We start from the raw sequence: 22,498 nt of genomic DNA, 5'->3' as shown, positions 1-22,498 counted from the left end.
TCGCTGCTTTTAAATAAATCCAAGAATGATGAGGTACAAATTTAAGTTTTTACCATACACATGAGTAAATGTGAGTAACCCTAACAGTCAAATCATATTTGTAAAAAACAAGATCATGTGGACTAAAGGACAATTTATTTGTATGAATACTTTGTTTCCCTTTTGTTTCCCCAGGCTATGCGTAGTCTTGCTTCCTGAAAGTGGGCTCAGGAGGTTACTCTAAGCAAGGACTGAAAGGCAAGATTTACCCACCGGTAGACTTCTATGCAAACATTTTCTGCATTGACTATTTCTTTGGACTTGAAACACTCATTCTCTTTCCATTTGATTTTTTAAAATCTTTGATTTTTTTTTAACCTCTTAGCCAATGAAAGAGAACCAGTAAGATTTTTTTTTAAGGCTTTATTTATAAAATAAATAGCTTACCTCTAAAATGTGCAAAATGGTGAGGAGAATTATCCAGGTGATTTAGCAATGTCCAGGATCTGCTGATGTTAAGCTGCTGTTCCTCCACAACAGGTTTGCTAACAGTGTTCTCGTGGGTACTGCTGTACCTCTGTTTAGTTGGGTAAATGTGCCCCAAACAGTCTCTGTGGGCAGGTGGACCAGGAAGGACTATCATAAAGAAAAAATCCATTTCTAACTGACTTTCGTCGCCATCAGCTGCACTGGCCACGGTGTAGGGTCACACTGAATAAATGCAGAAATTTAATTATTAATGCATTTATCCATAAAAGTCTTATCACATTTAGTAAATACATCAATGAAGTTTTTAAAATGCAAACTTAGTAGTTAATAGTCAATGTTATTATATGTGACCAGATATGTAGCCAGAGTTAAAAAAAAAAAGGGGGGGGGTTCACTTAAAAACTACAGAACCAGACTGATCTATTTTAGAAACACTGATTCAGAGAAGCGAAGCAATAAGATTATTGTGGTGTGCAGAAATCCTTTTTTGATGATGATTGTCATGGATCACAATTAAGATCAAATAAAATATATGACAGACTCTAGATTAAAGATGCAGCTTTTATTTATCTTAGTTTATAGAAATGATCATCATGTACAGGTCTATAGACGTATGGTCTATTTAAAATCTAATGCAAAAATTGTGTTATTTTGAACAAAAAACCAATTTTGATATAAGACTTAGTCTATATTTTTCTCTAAAACTTTAGCAGTGTATGAAATATATGATCTTTAACAGAATTCTGACCACCTTTCCAAAAAAAAAAATCTAAAAAATGGATATCCTATATATAAATCTATATTTAAAATGAGTTTTTTTAGACAGAGCATTCTAAATGAACTTCAAAAAAATGGGTTTGGAATATATACATTGAAAATACTTAGGTTTTTAAAAATCCATATTTTAAACCAGAACCTTTTATATTTTTTTATTTTTACTTAATCTTTTTTGAGTGCCAATGATTTTCTAGGTATTATATATAAATATAGACTTTAGTCCCGAGGACTATTCCCACATAATTCACACCGGAGTGAATGAAATTGTACTTAATTTCTAGGGAAAAAAATACTCAGGTCCCCAAGTAAGACACTGTTTTGCCCGCTTGAGATTTATTTTGTACCTTTGGCACAAATGTGTGAAATTCCCAGATGTGTTTGGCTATCTAAAGGCAGCATGTCTTATCCTTGTGTTTCTTCTTAAATACAATCAGAAGTAAGTTATCCACTTCTGAAGGATTACTATCAGTGGTCATATCAAACTGGTTAACTAAAAGTATCACCCAAGTCTTTCTACATATTGAAATTTGAGTGAGCTGCAATGGATTGCAATGTTACAATATTCTTTCATTTATGGGTTGTACTGTCCTTCGCTGATATAGAACAGATGTGACCCCTGTTGGGAACAGCCTAACCAGGATTATAATATCCCATTTCCACATCAATACCTGCCTCTAATAGCAACAAATCTTCTAAGGGTGAACATAACAGTCTTGCAGAAAATGGATGAATACCTCTGTTTAATAGAGGAAATATGCACTGCCCTTTTATTAGTTAAAGGAAATACCAAAGTTCCATTTTACAATAAGGCTAGAGTTTTGTAAAATCTTGGGTCCACTTGTGACTATTATAAGACCAGAGTCTATCTGACTTGATCCCAAGCTCACTCTAGGAATACGGTCTTCTCTGTGCATTTTGTGAATAGTAACCATACTTTTAAATCTGTATTGTCAATGAAAATTTTACTTGAAATTGAAGTGAGGTTGTCTTTTGTTATGTTTTTAACCTATAGGATAAGATTCAGTGTTGTATATGAATTTCAGTAACAATAAAATCAAATCATGTACATCGGAAATATTTGCACATATTTTTATTAAATGTAAAGTTGCCTTTCATACTACTTGGATGTGTCCTTCCTGAACAAAATTATTAAATGTACTAAAAATGCTACATTTTAAGTTTGCCATTACTCTCAACAGCCATGATTTTGATGTATTCTTTATAGCTCCACTTTTATTTGTACGCAAATGTCTTTTTGTAAAGACTTTTCATGCAATAAACGTTGCAAAAAAGCTCAGTTAATTCTTATAATTCTTACCCAAGTATTTCCAGTTTGTCTTGTGCAATTATTTTCATTATTTTAAGCAAACTTTTCACACTGTTACAATGCATGTATCAAAAGGATACAAAGTATAGTGTACAAAGTATAGGAATTTTCACAAAACAAGGACACTAGTAGAGCCAGCACCCAGGTCAATATGCAGAATATATGCAGCAGCCCAGAAGCCCTCTCAAGCTCCCTCCTAGTAACTGCCCAAAGGGCTAACTACAAACACCTGAATGATGTCCAAATGTGGTGCCATCTGAACAGATGGGGCAGGGGCAGAGGGACAGGGAGAGAGAATCCTTAAGCAGACTCCTGCTCAATCTCAGGACCCTGAGATCATGACCTGAGCTGAAAATCAAGAGGATGCTTAAGCAACTGAGCCATTGCAATGTCCCTCCATTTGAGCCATTCTTCTAGGTGTGTAGTAGTATCTTACTGTGGTTTTAATTTGCCTTTTGCTAAGGACTAAAGAAGTTGAGTGCCTTCTCAGATGTTTATTATTATTATTATTTTTTTATGATAGTCACAGAGAGAGAGAGGCAGAGACATAGGCAGAGGGAGAAGCAGGCTCCATGCACCGGGAGCCTGATGTGGGATTCAATCCCCGGTCTCCAGGATCACGCCCTGGGCCAAAGGCAAGCGCCAAACCACTGCGCCACCCAGGGATCCCTCAGATGTTTATTATTATTTAAATATCCCTTTTTGTGAATCATCTGCCCAAACCATTCACCAGTTTGTTTTTTTCAGTCATCTGCCTTTTTCTAATGGCCTTGTAAGATTGTATAGTGAGGAATCTATATAGTCCTCACTAATATGTTATGTAAGGGCCAAGGACAGGCTGCCCCAAAATGGGCCACTTTGGCATGAAGATTATTTTTGAGGTAAAAGCAATCAAAACCCAACAGATTCTGGAAAAGCTCTTTACCTCCCCCACAACTGCTTAGAAGAATTTAGACAAGATGTACTCCAGGAAGAGACCTATCACCATAACTATATTTTGATATGAACTAGGTAGGATAGACAGGGAGAGGCCTAGCAAGGCCTGTTTGATCAAAGTTCTCTGTGTCCTGTGGTTTCTGAGTGGCACTGCAAACATTTAACAAAGATTTACTCTTTTTGGTATCCCTGGGTGGCGCAGCGGTTTGGCACCTGCCTTTGGCCCAGGGCGTGATCCTGGAGACCCGGAATCGAATCCCACGTCGGGCTCCCGGCGCACGTAGCCTGCTTCTCCCTCTGCCTGTGTCTCTGCCTCTCTCTCTCTCTCTCTCTCTGTGACTATCATAAAAAAAAAAAAAAAAAAAAAAAAAGATTTACTTTTTTTCATCTTCCTGTGAATTGCATTCCATCCCAGTGAAGCATCAGACCCCTACCTCCTTCTCCTTAGTGCAGAATGACATATGTACCTCTTTTTGCCTGTCTTTGGAATCTCCATGTCTGTGTGGATTCCTTGTATGTACGAAATTAAATTTAATATTCTCCTGTTAAGCTGTCTTACATCAATTTGATTCTTTGTCCAGCTAGAAGGCTCTTGAAGGGCAGAGGAAATTTGTTCTTCCCAGCAGGTAGAAATATATATTACAAATACCTTATTCTATTTGATGAGAGAAAAAGGAACAGAGGTTGGACTTTGCTGCAGTTCCCGGTCCCCATGCAGAATTCCTGAAGCATACACACTGTAACATTCTTAGAGCTCCCTCAAGGACTCCCTTTAATGTTTTACCGCCTTAGCTTTGCTCTGGTGTTACTTTCCTCTGATGATCGTAAACATCCCTCACCCCAGGATATGTTAGCAATCATCCTTCAAACATATGACCCACTGATATATATCTGAAGGGTCTCGTGACCAGTGTCTTAGTAGACAGTAGTAAATAATCTTAACAGTAGCTAGTCCCTCAAAGTCCTAGAAGCCTTGTTTCCAAGTTCCCTAGAGACTTAACGCTATCCCTAACCCCCAGTAATAGAAAAGTGTATAATCAGTCATTTCTCACAATCCCAGGGCAGCTCTGTTCATGGGCCCTGTCCCTGTGCTATATTAAAAGCACTTTTTTGCACTGAAAATATCTCAAGATTTCTTTCTTGACCGTTTGCTTATGGTCCCACATCATATTCTGTAGATTGGCTTTTCATATTTGAAAATGCATAAAAATCATGCATTTTTAAACAAATTTAATGTAGTTCAATTTACCATTTTTCTCCTTAATGTTTAGCTTTTTTTTTTTTTTTTTTCCTTTTTGGTATATAGTTTAAGAAATCTTTGTCTAAGATAATGAAGATACTTTCCTATGTTTTCTAACAAAAACTTTGTTTTACTTTTCACATTTAGATACATATCTGGAGTCGATTTTTATATACGGTGTGAGGCAAGGAGTGAAAGTGCCACGTGCACAGTAGGTATTTAATAAATAGTTGGAAGACTGAATTAAGCTGCAGTGATGCTGAACAAGGCCAATAGGCTTGGGAATGGCAATCAGATTAGTGTGCAGTTGTTTAGTTTCCTGGGCTTGCAGGCCTATTCCTGGGGCCTACCACAGCTCACCTGCCCTATTTGCCTGCTCACCCTACAGCTTTCCAGAAAAGGGTCTGGGGATTCACTTGGATGCACGCAGAGCTTCAGAGAGCAGAAGGCTCTCCTAGACTTTATGCTCATTTTGAATCTGCTCACAAAGGTAGCCCACTTCATTCTTTTCTTTGGGGACATCTTTAGGCCTGGTCATGGAGAGGTCATGAGATCTAGCTTAAAGGTCATCCCCAATGCACTGTTTTAGACCAAGTGCTCCAGTATTCTGAGTATCCCCTGTGCAACTGAAACAAAGCAAAGCAAAACAAAACAACTTTTTGAAATAATTATAGATTCACAAGAATTTGCAAAGAAATGTACAGCGAGGTTCCCATGTACCTTTTACCCAGCCTCCCCCAGTGTTAACATCTTGTATAACTATAATAAGTACAATATAAAACTCTTGACAGTGGCACTGGTACAAACCAAAGAGTTTATTCACATTTCGCCAGTTACACATACACTCATTTGTGTAGCTCTATACAGTTTTATCCCATGTACAGCTTCATATAAACCCCACCACATCAAGATGGTTAACTGTACCTTCAGCACAAGGCTCCTTCTGAGGGCCCATTTTAAAAATGGGATTAAAAAGCATTCGAGGGACACCTTCAGGGGGTGGGGGGGAGGCTCAGTCGGTTAAGCATCTGCCTTTGACTCAGGTCGTGATCCCAGGGTCCTGAGATCAAGCCCCACATCAGGCTCCCTGCTCAGAGGGGAGTCTGCTTCTCCCTTTCCCACTGCCCCTCCTGCTCGCGCTCTCTCTCTCTCAAATAAATAAATAAAATCTAAAAAAAAAAAAAAAAAAAAGCACTCCAAGCACAGATATACCTCTTCACATGACCCTACTCCCAGACTTAAGGCCAAACAAGGATATCCTGAGTCCTTGTTTACAGGAGCTCCTCTGATATACTTCCTACAGCCTAGGTAAGTTGACAACCTAATGTTCTATTTCAGAATTTGTTGGCATTTTTTTTCATTTTTCATCCCAGTCATGGAGGAACTCTAAATCTCACAGCAGGAGGATCTGAAAAGGTCACCGTTTAGCTGTAAAAGAATGGTACAAATCCTTGACCAACCAGTGCTACAAGTTGGTGGGGGCTCCTCAGGAGGGAGACCAGGTATGGCTCTTGTCTTAGTTCAGTACGCTATAACAAATTATCATACACCGGATGGCTTAAGAAACAGACTGTTTATTTCTCACAGTTCTGGAAACTAGAAGTCTGAGATCGGTGTGCCAGTACAGTCAGGTTCTTGGCTAGAGCCTTCTTCATTTACAGAGAGTTGTCTTGTTTCATCCTCACCCAGTTAGCTCACTGGCCTCTTCTTATAACGGCACTAATCCCATCATGAGGGCTTCACTCTCTTGACCTAATTACTTCTTAAACGTACCTCATCCAAATACCATTACTTTGGGATTATGGATTCAATGCATAAATTTGAGGGAGACACATTTAGTTCATTGCAGCTCTCTTCAAAGCACCTGTAAACTAGGTGGTCCTGCCATGCAGCTGAGGATGGGTTCTGATCTTTGCATGTTGATCAAAGCAGTCAACCCTACCCCTTCCAGGTGAATTCACTTCCTTGCTCATCAATTTGTGGCCAATCTAGCAAGGCAGGATCGTTTTGAACCCATTCCTCCAAGTCTATACATATACAAAAGGAGGCCTAGGAATCCTTCTCTACCCCAGCACAGCAGTGTTCAGGAAAACAGGAGAGATCTGCACCATTAAAACACACCTGTGAGCCCATGACCTTTCTCCACTTGAGTAAGGAAAGAAGTGGTGAGCAGTGAGGCTGGGGTGGGGGTGGGGAACCGGGCCAGGTTATAAGGGCCTTGTAGAGCACATTAAAGAACTTGGATTTTATCCTCTGCTCTGGTGAGAGATAAAGGCCAAGTGGCTGGGTCACATTACCTCCCTAATCCAATCAGCTGACCTGGACACCTAGCGATAAATTCCGAAGGTGAAATTAAAGTAGAGATGAATGAAGCTTTATTGTTTATTTTCCAAGGAGCGAGTGACAGGTGAAAGCAGACATATTAATTAGCTTTTGTGACTTAAAGAACTTGTTTAAGGGATGCGATTTTTATTTCTCTAGTTTATCCTTAAGACAATTTTAGTATCCTATTATCTATAATGATTAAATGTAATCATAAAAGTAATGAGGAAAGCATGTGCTATATTAAAACATTTAAGGCAGAAGTAGACCCTGATTTTAGATTGCGGAGTTAACATTCCTTACAGACATGCTGCTGTTTCAATGTGGGAGTCACCGTCTTTTCTGGTGTTACTTGCTTAAAAACAAATAAATCCACCAAAAAGAGAACTTTTGGTCCCTAAAACCAAGGAAGATGTGACTGCTTAATATTTCTGTTTCCACTAGTTATTAAATGTCTATGACAAAATCCAAGGTCTGGGAAATAAGCACTCTCTGCTTGCTGCCACCTCCTCCCAAAGAACTCAAGGCTTTGAACCTTTTGGGGTGGTGTTTTGCTCTTCTCTTCCTTCTCTTCCCTTCTCGTATTGGGTAGCTGGCCCACCCAGAGACATAGCCAACCACACAGTGAGGAAGCTCAGGGTAAAAGTCTAAGATCTATACTCAGGGGAGAAACAGTATGGAGGCCAAATTTGCCTGCCTACATTGTTGAAGCTAGTTCCTCTTTAAAATTTCTTTTTTTTTTTTTTCAGACACTACTTTTTCCATTAGTTCCTTATTCATTCATTCAAGTGTTGACTGTGCACCTATGTTGTGATAGGCGCAGAGCTAGAAGCTGCGTATACAGTGAGCGGTAAACCGAACAGGACACAACCTCTATTCTCATGGAACTTATAGTCTCATGTGGGAGAGAGACCATCAATAATCAGGTAAACATCGTATATGACAACTACTTGTAGAGGCTTGAAGGCAACAAATAGAGGGCCTCCTGTGATAGGGAAGACAGGGGTGGGAAGGCTGTGCACTCTCCCCGAGGAGGTAATCCTTAAGGAAGGAATTAGCGTGCAGAGATCTGCTGGAAAACTGTCCAAGCAGAAGGACCGGCCTAGGGAAGAGCCCTGAGGTGGAGATGATTTCAACACAGCAGGGGTTATCTGGAATGGAGAGATCAGCAAGACTGAGGAGGCTGCCAGTGTAGGGTCCTAAACACTCAAGAATCTGTAATGGAAAGTCAGTGAAAAGCTTTAAGTTGGGGGGTGGTCAGTTTTGTGTTTCTGGAAGATTACTCTAATAGACACGCAACACAGACTTGTTGGTTTCTGTGTGCAGCTAGCTCTGAAGGGATACCGGAGGATCTGGTCACTGTGGTTGCCTGTGGGCTGAGGAACCAGGTGGCCGGGGACAGAGGTGGGAGGCACAAGTTTTACTACAGACCCTTTATTAACTTCTGAACTTGAAGGTATCATATATATATGACATATATATATAAATCCCAAGACTGGAAACAGGAACAGGAAGAAGGCAACTGCAGCTGTCCAGGACAGATCTAAGACACACTTCAGGAAACGGTGAGTTTCACTCAGAGTGAGGAAGGGGGAGGCATTCAGATAATCCCTGTTTTTGGATTCAGAATTGAGCAACTAAGTGGATAGTGATGATAACTGAAATTGGGGAGGGGTAAAGAGGGACGCTTAGGGGGCAGTTCCAGAATTTCTACTTAGGAGAGGCTAGCGGTGGTCAGCTAGTTGGAAGTGGGGGCTTTTGTGCATTTGCATAGCATTTCTAGCATCAGGATAGGTTCGATTATACTGCAGTCACCTAAAATATACACACAACATGCACACACTCACTTCAGAACTAAAACACAGCAAAAACGTCAGTGACTTATACAATAGTTTTTCTTTCTTTTTTTCTTGCTCAAAGTTTGCTACAGGTTTAAATGACACTCTGGGCAATTTTCCTACACGTGATGGTTTAGCATTCCAGGCTGTTTTGATCTTAGGCATCTGTATCTCAACACATGATAACTTTGCAACAAAGAAAGGGGGGGGGGGAGACAGCAAGGAGAATTGTGCACCTGTTCCTAAATATTTCCACCTAGATGCAATATGTGTAGTTTCCCCCCACATTTCAGTGGTCACAGTAATTGCCCTCACCAACTGCAAGGAGGTGGATAAATATAAATCTCCCAAATGTCTGGGAAAGGAAGGGGGCTGGAAGTATTGATAAAGCTCTAGTGACATCACTATGATAGTTCCATAAGAATGAAAAAACTTCCAAAGTTAGTATCAAAGAATGGGGTACATTAAAATAAAGGGGCACCTGGCTGGTTCTGTGGGTGGAGCATGTGACATAGGGTGGGGAGTCTGAACCCCACACTGAGCATAGAGATTACTTAAGAATATGGTACAGGTTATAAAAAAGAGTTGAAATATGGCCCATCAATGAACCCCCTCCCCATCGTTCGTTTTGTGTGGTGTGTGTGTGTGTGTGTGTGTACGAGGGACCCAAGAATCCCAATTTTGGACACATTAAATTCAAGATTCTTCTATCTAAATGGAAGTGTCAAATAAGCCACTAAAACATAAAACAGGAGGTCAGAGGGTAGGTCTGGGCTAGAGGTAGAATTTGGGAGATTAAAAAAATATATATCTACATTTGGGCACGAGAGTGTGAAGTGCAAGAGAGGGGTCTAGGCCAGTATGTTTAGGGATAAGATGGTCTAAGGGAAATGCAGACGATAATTCAAAGACAATTGTGACCAGAACCATGATGACAACCAAATTTAAAGAGGGGTCTGAAAAGGAGAGTAAGAAGCAACAGTCGCAGAAGAAGGGGAAAGTGGAGTGACACTGTTAATGACTAAGGGGAAGAGCCTTAAAAGATATGTGTATTTCTGCTCTTGTCAAAGCGAACTCCTCCACTGTGCGGCAGAACCCTTCTGCCTCTCAATTCCTGTCTCTCCACTGAGTCAGATCTATCAGTGCTTAACATGCTCTAGTGACTTTTCACTGTGTCCTTTACATGGAGCAAGAGGGCAAGGGATCTCTGTGGGGTCTCTTTTACAAAAGCACTAATCTTACTATTCATGAGGGCTGATCACCTTGCAAAGGCCCCATCTCCTAATACCATTACCTTGGGGGTTAGGATTCCAAATATGAATAGGGGGTGGGGGTGGACACTGACATTCAGATCATAGTAGTGCCTTCAATCACATTGCCCTGCCCAGTTCCCTTCACATCATTTGCAATTCTATACACTTGAGGGAAGCCTGGGTGGTTCAGTGGTTGAGCATCTGCCTTTGGCTCAGGGAGTGATCCTGGAGTCCAGGGATTGAGTCCCACATTGGGCTCCCCACAGGAGAGCCTCTCCCTCTACCAAGGTCTCTGCCTCTCTGTTTCTCATGACTAAATAAACAAAATCTTAAAAAAAAAAAAAAAAAAACACACACAAAAAAAGCAATTATCTGGAGGGTATTATGCTGAGTGAAGTAAGCCAGTCGGAGAAGGACAAACATTATATGTTCTCATTCATTTGGGGAATATAAATAATAGTTAAAGGGAATATAAGGGAAGGGGGAAGAAATGTGTGGGAAATATCAGAAAGGGAGACAGAACGTAAAGACTCCTAACTCTGGGAAACGAACTAGGGGTGTTGGAAGGGGAGGAGGGCGGGGGGTGGGAGTGAATGGGTGACGGGCACTAGGGGTTATTCTGTATGTTAGTAAATTGAACACCAATAAAAAATAAAAAATAAAAAAAAACAAATCTAAAAAAAAAAAAAAAAGATGAAATCGAGAGGGAGACAAACCATAAGAGACTCTTAATCATAGGAAACAAACTGAGGGTTCCTGGAGGGGAAGGGGGTGGGAGATGAGGTAACTGGGTGATGGATATTAAGGAGGACAAGTGATGTCATGAGCACCGGGTGTTATATAAGACTGATGAATCAGTCTTACTCTGAAACCTCTAACTCTGAAAGCAATAATACATTATGTGTTGATTAACTGAATTTAAATACAACTTTAAAAACTAAATATATAAAAAAAATCTTTTAAAAAGTTGTTAGTAAAAAAATAAGTAAATATATCAAAAAGTATATAGCAAAAGATATACAGAATTTTCCTGAATAATTAGAAATTAAATCATTATATACTGATATTTAAATAAATCATAATTTAAAAAGAAATCCTAATGGGAATTTAAAACCATCCAGAAGTGAATAATAAAAAAACATACTACATATAAAATTTAGACCTTGGGATAGGCACAGCTTTTTAAAATCAAAACAAAAATATGTGGCTGTGAAAAAAAAATTACATTTAGAATGTTAAAACTATTTTTCTCTTTCTTTTGGTTAAAAATACTAAAGAAGTAAAACTGACAAATTGAAACTAGGAAATACAATGCCTGCCAATAAAAATGAATTGTTAAAAAAAAAAAAAATGTGAATGAGTGCTTGTACTTCATCCTTGTAATTGTGTGTTTACTGTAGATAAAGTGCTATCTTTATTTCATGTAAAATTTGGTATTATTTTATTTGGTTTTATTATTTTATTTGGTATTAAAAGTGGTATTATTTCATTAAAAAAAAAAAACCAAAAAAAAAAAAAAAAAAGCAATTATCTACACTTGATCTTAGCCAAAAGACTAAGAAGTGATAGGGCATTTACAATTCTAATTATTGTTTACCTGTACACTGTGAGTGTCCCCCCACTCCAATACAAAGCAAGTTGCAAGAAGATACAAGGAAAGCTTAGGTAGGGGAGAGGATAAGGATTGAGAAGCATAAGCGGTGCTTATTTCCTCTCAAAGTATCACATTTTCAGCAACTTTAAGAGAGTGTTGTTGATAAAAGAGTTAATATGATGAAAATAACATTGAAGCAAGCAGTCTAAAATTCCATCGCAAAGCAAGCAGAGTAGTTAGGCAAAGGTTGGCACCTGTATGAAGACATGCTGTCCCATCAACCAAAGTTGTGGGGCTCACCATGCCTCTTGACGTGGCCCAGGACAGATAACTCTTATGTTACAACCTGGCTACACCCTTGAGACAGGACCTCATCTACCTCTACACCACAGGACCTAGAACAGTGTCAGTCAATAGCAGGTACTCAATAGTTACTGAATAATTGTATTCACATAATCTTATATAAATTATCTATATAATTATATAACATACATTACTTCATTATTGATACAATAAATAAATAAAGTTGCAAATGCTGCTGATAGCTTAGTGAGACCTGGGCTGAGACCCACCCAACGACACAGATGTGAACTTCACTGGTAACCTCAGGAGGAGCGTTGGCAGTCAGGTGTTGGCTAAATGGCCAGATTGCAGGGAGGGAGGAGCAAGGGAAGAGAGGTGGTGGAGACTGCTCTTTCCAGAAGCTGGTGGCAAAGGGAAGAAAGAACAAGGTAGTGAACTATAAGATGCAAAACGAACAGAGTTTCGGTTTTTAAAAGGTAGAGACTTCACCATTTTTTGTTTGTGAGAACAGAGCCAGCAAAGAGAGAAGTGAAGATGCAAGAGAAAGGGTAGCGGGTGGGGCATGGACTAGAGTAGATTTGGTTTATTTACAAAACCGGGAGTGTTGACCTGCCCCCCAACACACACACAAAGGAAGTAAGGACAGGTGTGGGTAGAGGTCAGGAAGTCCAAGGGGGTGGGCCTTTCTTTCTGAGTCCTGAAGTGCAGAAACATCACTTCCCAAACTACTCTTTTCAACTTCTCCTCTTAGCCAACTCTTCCGCATTTCTTTCCAGATCCTCTTCACTTCTGCACTGTTAAGCTTTGTCAACGCCTCCCTGCTCTGGATCCGCCTGTAGCTCCTAGGTCTTCAGCTGGCTCAGGGTGTGATCATAGCCAATTGTCGTGGATTGTCCTGCTCTTTGATATTCAAATGACAAAATCTATCTTATGAAATTGTAGGAATTCCAGACTTTTTATCTGATTTCTCTAAGTATTAGGATTTCCATGGAGTATGTTCACATTGCACAAACCCTATCACCCTACTTCTGGAAGTGCAATAATTCAGCCCAGAGATGGACACAAACCTCTCCCTTAATTCCCTAAAATATAACTAAGATATCTGAAGTAAGATTTTATTTGAAAGCTTAGGGATAAACAGAAGGGAATGACAAGAAAGAAAAGTAAAAGGGTGTTGTAACTCAAACGCCCAGCCTATTTTGTTCTTGCTCTATCTACCTTGAGATCATCTTCTCAGATGTCAGAAAAGCTCATGTAATTGCAAAAGCACTGTTGATATTCCTCATCACACAGGAAAACTTTCGAAAAGCCCTATTTGAACTCTTCTGCACTTCCAACCAAGTTTCTGCCCCTATGTCGGCAGTCTGTTCCCTTCTCTGTCCTTCCAGAAGTTTCCTTCCACAGCACACAGAGATCTCTGGCCTCCGGCAGGGTCCTTCTCTAATCATACCCAGCTCAGCAGAACAAAAGCTGGAGGAACTGACCTCTGCAAAAAAGCCCCAGTTGTTACCCAAACCTGACCCAGCATCACACCCACCTGGAAACAGAATAGGAACGTTTGTCCAAAATTTCTCTGTGGATCCCCAGCATCAGAATCTCCTAGGGTCTGGGAATCAAACTAGAACATGTATGACTTGTAATTGTTTTAGATGATCGCTTTAGGAAATTACTATGAATCAAACCCTTAGTTTTGGGCCAAGTGTATCGTGTGTGCATATTGCCTTATCACCATTGCAGTATTTTTTAAAAATTTTTAAAAATTTATTTATGATAGTCACAGAGAGAGAGAGAGAGAGAGAGAGAGAGAGGCAGAGACATAGGCAGAGGATCGCGCCCTGGGCCAAAGGCAGGCGCCAAACCGCTGCGCCACCCAGGGATCCCTCACCATTGCAGTATTAATCTCTGTCTCTTCTGTAACTTCCAAACTCATGAAAGAAATACTGTGGATGCGGGAGATTTTATTTACCTGTGGCTGGTGCCACCTAGCGGACATCGTCTCCAAAACAGCTAGAATTTTTTATCTACCTGTCAAAGGTAGTGATGAAAATGAAGCTGGCTAACGGTTATTCTGGTTAGGCAGTGTGTTGGATGTGATGCTAATTTCTTAAATCCACTGACTAATTTAATCTCCAAAACAATACTAAGAGGTGGGAACCACTACCCCCATTTTGCAAAATATGGAAACTGAGACAAGGAAAGCTTAAGAGTTGCCTCTCAGGAGGTAAATGGCAGAGCGACATTTGGAGTCCAAGCCCTTACCTATTGAGCTGAAATACTGAGTACATTCTGTTAATGAAGAATTCAGCGCAATGCGTTTATATACTGCTGTTGATGGTGTGGTTTAGCACCTGGGAGGTGGCTAGGAGGACTTAGCTCCTAACAGGTTCCAAGGAAGCGGCTCAGTTGTCCCTGGAGGCATTAGGAAGGGCCAAAGAAATGTTTCGCACTGGACGCTGGGCAGACAAGGTTCATTCCTCTGGTGTCCACGATGCAGGCGGGCCAGGCCTGCATTTCGTCTTTAGTTGCGAGATAAGCAAATATTCACAGTGCGTGGGATAATTTAATGGGGTGAGGGCTGATGCTCTCCTGCCCCACACATCAAAGTAGAAAGCTCAGACTCCACTCTAAGCATCAGGAGCCTTTATTCCTGACAAAGGAGGACGGTATCACTCTCTACCATCTCAAGGAGAAGTTCAGTTCACAGGAGTGCCTTTCTTCTGTGGAGTAGATCTCTTGGTGCTGTCAGGGTTTTTCTATGTTAACTTGGGAAAATCAAGTCATTCCCAGATGTCTTAGTCACCTGGGGCTCCCATAACAAAGTACCACAGACAGAGTGGCTTACACAGCAGAAATTTATTTCCTCACATTTCTGGAAGCTGGAAGTTGGAGATCTGGTGGTTGGGTTCTGGTGAGAATTCTCTGGCTCACAGAGCCTTTCCTGGATGCATGTACAAGAGCCAGTTCTTTGGCTGTCTCTGTTTCTAAGAGTACTAATCCTATCACAAGGGCCCTAACCCTCATTTCAATCTACTCCTAATTGCCTTTTAATGGCTCCACTTCCAAACACCATCACATTGAAGGATAGGACTTCAAAATACGAATTTGGGGAGGGCATAGATATTCAGCCTGGAACATTCTGCCCCTAGACCACTAAAATTCACTTCCTTATCATATGCAAGGCACATTCATTCCACCCCAATGACTCTGCATCTTCCCTCATTCCATCAACTCTGAAGTCTAAAGCCCAAAGTCTCATCTAAGTATCATCTAGATTAGGTATGGGTGAGGCTCTAGATAGGAATCATCCTGAGGTGAAATTCCTCTCTGGCTGTGAACCTGTGAAACCAGACAAGTTATGCACTTCCCTAATACATTGGTAGGACTGGTGTAGGATAGACATTCCATTTCCAAAGGGAGAAATAGAAAAGAAGGAAGAGGTGATGGGTTCCAAGCAAGTCCAGAACTTAACAAGGCAAATTCCATTAGCTCTTAAGGCTGTAGAATAATCCACTTTGGTTCAATACTCTGCCCTCCAGGGCCCACTAGAGCCCCCTCCACCCCCCACAGCCCGCCGCCCTGGGTGGGGTGGACAGCCCCGCCCCCATATGGCTCTCTGTGGGGGTGCTGTCCATGCAGCTCTGCTGAGCAGTCTTCGTCTTTGAAACTGAGGTGGAGACAGCCTTGCTGATCTCTGAAATCACCAGTCAGGTCCTTTTTCTCTGTTCTTGAAGGATAGCATACACAACCAGGGCCAAATAGCCCCATAGTCTCATCCTGTAAAGTCCAAGGTGTCCAATAGCCATCCTTCACTCCACCTTGTCTTTTCTATCGCCTTCAGTTCACACTGGCAGTGTCTCTGCTGGTACAATCCTATTTCTATGTCAGGCTTCTGTTGGGATGGCTGATGAAGTCCACAAATTATGGCACCCATGATCAGGGTCAGATGACTGTTGAGCCTCACCTTTAGTGTTCTTTTCCAAAAAAAGCTTTCTCATTTTATGCAATATGGATAGGCTGAGAATTTCCCAAATCAAATTCTGGTTCCTCTTCGCTTCACTCCTTCATCCCTCTCATTTTGCATTTCACTATGAGCAGTCAGGAGGAACTAAGCTGCTCCTCTGTTCATTGCTGGAAACCTAAGTATCCAATTTCATCACAAGTTCTACCTTCCACAAAACACCAAAACACAAGTCTCGCCAAATTGTCACTTTACAATAAAGGCTTGCTTTTCCTCCAGTAAACATTCTCCCGATTACATGCTCATTTCTCTGCAACCTTACCAGAATCACCCTAAATGTCCACATGCCTAGCATGCACCTCAAAGATCTTCCAAGGTTTCCAGAGCCACTTCCACATATTTAGGTATTTGATATAGCAGCACCCACTTCCTGATACCAAAATGTATTAATCAGCTCTGGTTGCCATAACAAAATACTGGGGCCTGGGGGCTTAACAACAGAAATGTATTTCCTCACTCTTCTGGAAGCTAGGAGTCTGAGATCAGGGTGCCAGCACGGTCAGGCTCTGATGAAAGCGCTCTCCTGGCTTCCTTCTCACCGCGTGCTCACATGGCCCTTCCTTGCTGAATGTGCAAAGAGAGAAGGGACCTGTTCTCTGGTGACACTTCCTATAGGGGATACTAATCCCATCATGAGGGATGACCACCCGCATGACCTCGTCTACTCTTAATTACCTCCCAAAGGCTTCACCTCCAAACACCAACACACTGGGGGTGTCAAAGCTTCATCCTTTGAATTGTTTTGAGGGGGACTCAAAGATTCAGTCCATAACACCAGATATTGTTTTCTTTGGCTTACATGTATTTTTGTTGCAAATGGGTTTGTCTGGAGTTTTTTTCCCCTTTTTATTATATAGTATTTTAAACACCAGAAAAGTTGAAAGAAGAAAACATAACACCACTGCCTGGATTAATTGCCACATTTGCCTTATCTACACGTTTATATGCCTACCTAGCTATATATTTTTTGTTCAAAGTATCTCGTGGACATCATGATTTTCTACCCACCAGCATGCATCTAACCAAAATATCATTATTATGAAAATAAATCCCTCCCTTATATCATCTTTTAGCCAATTCATATTGAATTTTCCCCAATATCTTCTATAGCTGTTTCCCTCTGAATTTGGATCAAATGAAGCTTTAGGCACTGCATTTAGTTGGTATAGCTCTTTGGTCTTATTCATCTAGAAAAGTCCTCCTACACATTTTCCCCCAGGACACTGACTTTTTGAAGAGACAACATGATAATGACATTGTGACCCTATTAACTCTTAAGATATACAAAGATATTTACCAGTGAAATGGGAGAAATGCTATTACGAAATTATAAGGCATGATTAATGGCCTCAGATTTATTTTTTTTAAAGATTTCATTTATTTATGACAGAGAGAGAGAGAGAAGCAGGCTCCATGCAAAGCCCGATGTGGGCTTGATCCCGGACCCTGGGATCACACCCTGGGCCCAAGGCAGGGGCCAACTGGCTGAGCCACCCAGGCGTCCCAATGGCCTCAGATTTAATTCAAACTTCTTACCTGAGTAGAATCAGAAAGCTGATCAGTTGCAGAAATTACCATATTAAAAAAAAAGAAATTACCATATTATTACATGGTAACAATACTGGAAAAACTGTATGTTTATAATCTTAGAACTCTGCCTAAATTTACCATAGTTTTAAACTTATGTTCATTGTTGGTCTCATCAAAATATGTGGATGAAAATTTTTAAATTCCAACTTAAAAGAAAATCCTCAAACAGTGCAGAAAAATATAAAGTTGCAAGAATCACTCAAAATCAGTCTACATAGAACTATTTTTTAAAAATATTTTATTTATTTATTCATGAGAGACGAGAGAGAGAGAGAAGCAGAGACACAAGCAGGCTCCATGCAGAGAGCCCGACGTGGGACTTGATCCCGGGTCTCCAGGATCAGGCCCTGGGCTGAAGGCGGCCCTAAACCGCTGAACCACCCGGGCTGCCCGTAAACTATTCGTAATACTAGGTACACAGTAAGTACAGCTATATACACGTCTATATGGGGAGATAGGTAGCAATACTTTTAGAAGAATAACCGGGTACTCTACATGTGACCAAGGCCTGTATGCCCATTCATTGCCCTACCTCTACTCCATCGGTACTGCTCGGGTTTTGATCCTAACAGGCTGGCATCTGGCTGGGGTCAACTAATGGAGGACTACTGGGAAACGAGAAGGTACAAGAAAGGGAGAAGCAAGTGCTTATTCTTGAGGGGCAGCCAGCCGTGTTTTCTCTACCCACCCCCGGCTCTCCTGTGACTCGGGGAACACTTTCTCCCTTTGTCCCTTCAGCCTCAGTGGCTTCTGGCTCTTAAACTAATCACCAGGTTATCTCATTGGTTATATTTGGCTTCTCAGCTTTTCTATTACCTGTATCATCAATTCCTTGCACTAAATTCCCTCACTGAAAATACTTGAAGCAGTTTCTGGTTAGACCCTGACTGCCCTATGATAGATGCTATTTTTAACTAAAATATTCTAATTTTAATGACTTTTACTTGAATTTGATGCAACAAAAGAATATGAAGTAGAAAACTTTTTCCTTTAATGTAGGGGTGCTACGTTCTAAAAGCTCTTTGTAGGTTAAGAAATTATGAAAACCTCTCAGAAGTTGGAGTTGTTATGCTTAATATTTTTAACTGCTTTTCAACTTTAGACAATAAAAGGGATACCTGGATGACTCAGTGGTTGAGCATCTGCCTTTTGCTAAGGTTGTGATCCCAGGGTCCTGGGATCGAGTCCCATCTCATGAATAAATAAATAAATCTTAAAAAAAAAAAAGTAAAAGTTGATGATTCCCAAAAAACTAGTAGCCATGTGCTTTCTGTGACCTGTTCACGATTGTTCAGTTATATTTTGTTCAGGTTCATAACATTTACATTCTATTCTCAGGCATAATTTCCATAGTATTAGTCAACTTACATATCTAAACCAGCTCTATTTCACTAGAAAGTTAAGTTTCACACAGCCAAGGCTGGTTACTTATTTTGTTCACTGATCTATTTAAAGTGACTAGATGAGTGTCTGGCACTAATCAATACGGTGGAATAAATTATTTACCAAAATGATTCACTTTCTTAGTTTTAAACTGTAATTTCCCTCCTAGTTGGTTAGACTTCATCGTTGTATATGTAGATATGTATAAACACACACAGTTTTCTCACTCAAGAGAAGCTTGCGCTTCTGAGTTTATGTTTGAAGACCTGGCCGACTACCTTCTGGCATTACGTGTTCTCTGCTCATTTTATCGAATGAACTCTGAATACTGGTGTGATAAACTGTCACTTTTTTTTTTTTTTTAAAGATTTTATTTATTTATTCATGAGAGACACACACACAGAGAGAGGCAGAGACGTAGGCAGAGGGAGAAGCAGGCTCCATGCAGGGAGCCCGATGTGGGACTCGATCCCGGTACTCCAGGATCATGACCTGGGCTGAAGGCAGGTGCTCAACCGCTGAGCCACCCAGGCTTCCAACTGTCACTGATTCTTTACAAGCCTAGTGGTCAGTGTCCTCCTATCATATTTATATTGTAAGCTTTCATCCAGTTGTTTGCCACATTTATGTGCAAAAGTTTTATACAAGTCTTATTTCGACAAGGCCGTATTATTTTTGACATTCTTCAATAAGTCAACAAATACTTTGTGAGTACTTTCTGCTACATACTGTGTGTTATACAAATACAGATGGCCAACGGGCTCTATCCTCAGGAGCTGGAGTGTAGGGTAGACAAAATAAGCCTGCTGATACAATATCAAGTACAGAGTCAGGTCCTAGGAGAAACAGTGCCTGGACTTTTTTTTTTTTTTTTAACAAGTTTTTAAAAAGATTTTATATTTATTCATGATACATCAGAGAGAGAGACACACAGGCAGAGGGAGAAGCAGGCTCCCATGCAGGGAGCCCAACGCGGGACTCAATCCTGGGACTCCAGGATCACGTCCTGGGCCAAAGTGCTCAACCACTGAGCCACCCAGACATCCCATGCCTGGACGTTTTGAAGAGACAGTAATTATCAAGATGAATGAAGGAAATGACACTTACAGAAGGCCTGTTATGTGGCAAGTAATAAAGAGCCTTTGTAGATGTCATCTCCTTTCATCTCCAGAACAATTCTGTAAGAAGAATGATCAGTATCCCCATTTCATGGATACAGATATTGAGCTTACGTGAATGTCCAATTTAACAAATGTCTCTCAGGGAGGGTTGGGATTTGAGCCCAATTCCGGCTGGTTCCAAAGCTCATAGTTTCTCTAATTACCTGCCACAGGAATGAATCAGAGAAGGCTTGATGGAGAAAGTGGCATATGGGCAATCACCTGACGGGTAGGTAGGCTTTAAGGTAGGAGTAAGAATTCCAAATCTCCGCCCAGCATTTCAATTGAGGTATAGGTGGGTGTTACATTAGTGCCAAGAAACTGCTTTTGTTCATTTGGAGACCCAGTTCTGGGGAGGTAGCTATTACCAATTACAGGAAAGAGACTCCAAGTAGCCCTGTTCTTGAGGTTCCTGGCATTCTTCAGTCTTGGATATCTATCTTCCTTATCATCCCTTTGCACAACCACACAAGAATGAAGTCTTCCTGGTGCCAAGATTTATCCTTCTTCTCTGACATTTCTAGAATAGAATAAATTCTTCAAAACAACATGGAGATATAAAGCAGTGGCTTTCAAACTTAAATTCCAAGTCATTAGTGCACTTTGACATTTTAATGAGTCATAACCAGCAAGCTTTTTCAAAGGGACAGAAGAAAATAGAAACAGCAGAGGGAATTGGATATAGCAAGGGTAAACAGCTTTATGACACTTCCATGTGTGATACATATGTGTTTGTGTTTATGTACTGGGCTATGATGTAAAATATATTTGATAGCAACAGACCTTTACTTAAACAGTAACAGGGCCTATTTACAAGCCATGTATACCAGGGAAGCCTGAAAGCCCTTTCTAACTGGCATGGAGTGGCAGCTGGACTTTGGATGAAAGCTTTCTCAGGTCTAGGAAACAATCTCACAGACTGTTTGCTTACAAACATGGCACAGCTATCAAGCAGTGTAATATTCTAAGCAGTCTTTCAAGAGTAAGCTTATTAAAAAAAAAAAAAAAGGCAATTATCTCTTAGCAGAGGCTCTGGAGAGAGAAGTAGGCCCATCCAACTCAAAGGTTACCCAGTGCAAAATATGCCTCCTCAGAAGGGGAGAGAGGCTGCAGGAACTCTCTAGATTAAAGTACTCCTATCCAGTTGGGTTATGTGTATTTCTGGGACTCAAAGGATGACTGGGGAAATGCCTTCAATCAGCAATACTCCTTGTGGTTTAACCTTCTTATTCCCTGTATTTGTCTCTTGCCCAGTTTTTTACGGTGTTTGGAAAGCCAGCTGCCATACTTGATAAGGCTTGGCTGTGGTATTATGTTAGAGCTCAGTTTCAAGAGCTGGTAGGGAGGGGAGGAAGCTGGGACTATGTGCAGCTGCAGTTATGGCTACTGACTCAGTTTGAGGGCAGATCACACAACTGCTTCCAATACAAAGAAGTCAGAGTCTTAGCTCAACATAGTTTTGCTTTGTGTATCAGCGTGCTAATGGGTTTAAATCAGCCCAACTGACCTCTCTTCAAAACCTATCTCCAATTCATTTTTACAGGTAATAATAACGTTGTAGCTATCATGTAATGTTCATTATCTCATTTAATCTTAACTACCACCTTAAGAAGCAAGGACTAGAGTAATTACCTTGATAATAAGAACTGTCATTTAATGAGGGCTTACTGGCTGCCAGACAGTACTAAGTACTTCAGATGAATAAAAACATTTAATTCTCACAACCCTAAAGACAGGTACTATTATTAACCCTATTCTACAAAGGAAGCAAGTCAGCCACAAAGATTAGGTCATCTGCCTAAAGTCTTGCAACTGGGAAATGACAGCACTGGGCTTGGAGCCCCCGGTCTTTAACTCTCAAGTTCATCTACCTAATCACCATATTCTACTGCCTTTCCCATCTACTTCTATTTATCAAGCTTTTTAAAAAAGATTTTTTTTTTAATTTTTTTTTTTTTTATTTATTTATGATAGTCACAGAGAGAGAGAGGCAGAGACACAGGCAGAGGGAGAAGCAGGCTCCATGCACCAGGAGCCCGACGTGGGATTCGATCCCGGGTCTCCAGGATCCCGCCCTGGGTCAAAGGCAGGCGCTAAACCACTGCGCCACCCAGGGATCCCGCTTTTTAAAAAAGATTTGAGAGAGAAGATTTCAAGCAGACTCCACACTAAGCACAGAGCCCAACCGAGAGCTCAATCTCATGACTTGAGCTGAAACCAAGAGCTGGATGCTTAACGGACAGAGCCACCCTGGTGCCCCTACTTATCAAATTTGCTGAAGTCTAGTGG

The 22,498-nt window shown here is 40.8% G+C and overlaps 1 protein-coding gene and 2 long non-coding RNA genes across 9 annotated transcripts in view; 2 read left to right on the top strand and 1 right to left on the bottom strand.

Annotated features, from left to right (window-relative positions):
* Positions 1 to 2,542, top strand: part of SLC26A4 (solute carrier family 26 member 4) — a 50,282-nt gene extending 47,740 nt beyond the window's left edge. For both annotated transcript variants that reach the window (XM_038562693.1, XM_038562694.1), the window contains one exon: positions 175 to 2,542. In XM_038562693.1, coding sequence (XP_038418621.1) covers positions 175 to 198 — 24 coding nt within the window. In that variant the 3' untranslated portion in view covers positions 199 to 2,542. The remainder of the gene's footprint in view (positions 1 to 174) is intronic.
* Positions 1 to 22,498, bottom strand: part of LOC119864174 — a 46,274-nt gene that overhangs the window by 20,171 nt on the left and 3,605 nt on the right. For all 6 annotated transcript variants that reach the window (XR_005373152.1, XR_005373154.1, XR_005373155.1 and 3 more), the window contains exon 2: positions 427 to 690. This is a non-coding gene — a long non-coding RNA (uncharacterized LOC119864174). The remainder of the gene's footprint in view (positions 1 to 426; positions 691 to 22,498) is intronic.
* LOC111090890 lies at positions 4,894 to 9,293 on the top strand. The gene is made up of 4 exons (XR_005373161.1): positions 4,894 to 4,959; positions 6,122 to 6,250; positions 7,820 to 7,996; positions 8,527 to 9,293. It is a non-coding gene; the product is annotated as an uncharacterized LOC111090890 (long non-coding RNA).

The sequence above is a fragment of the Canis lupus genome, chromosome 18, assembly GCF_011100685.1.
Source record: "Canis lupus familiaris isolate Mischka breed German Shepherd chromosome 18, alternate assembly UU_Cfam_GSD_1.0, whole genome shotgun sequence".
Lineage (NCBI taxonomy): Eukaryota > Metazoa > Chordata > Mammalia > Carnivora > Canidae > Canis > Canis lupus.
Note: the sequence above shows the minus strand (reverse complement) of the source record. Positions and strands in the feature narration are given on the sequence as shown.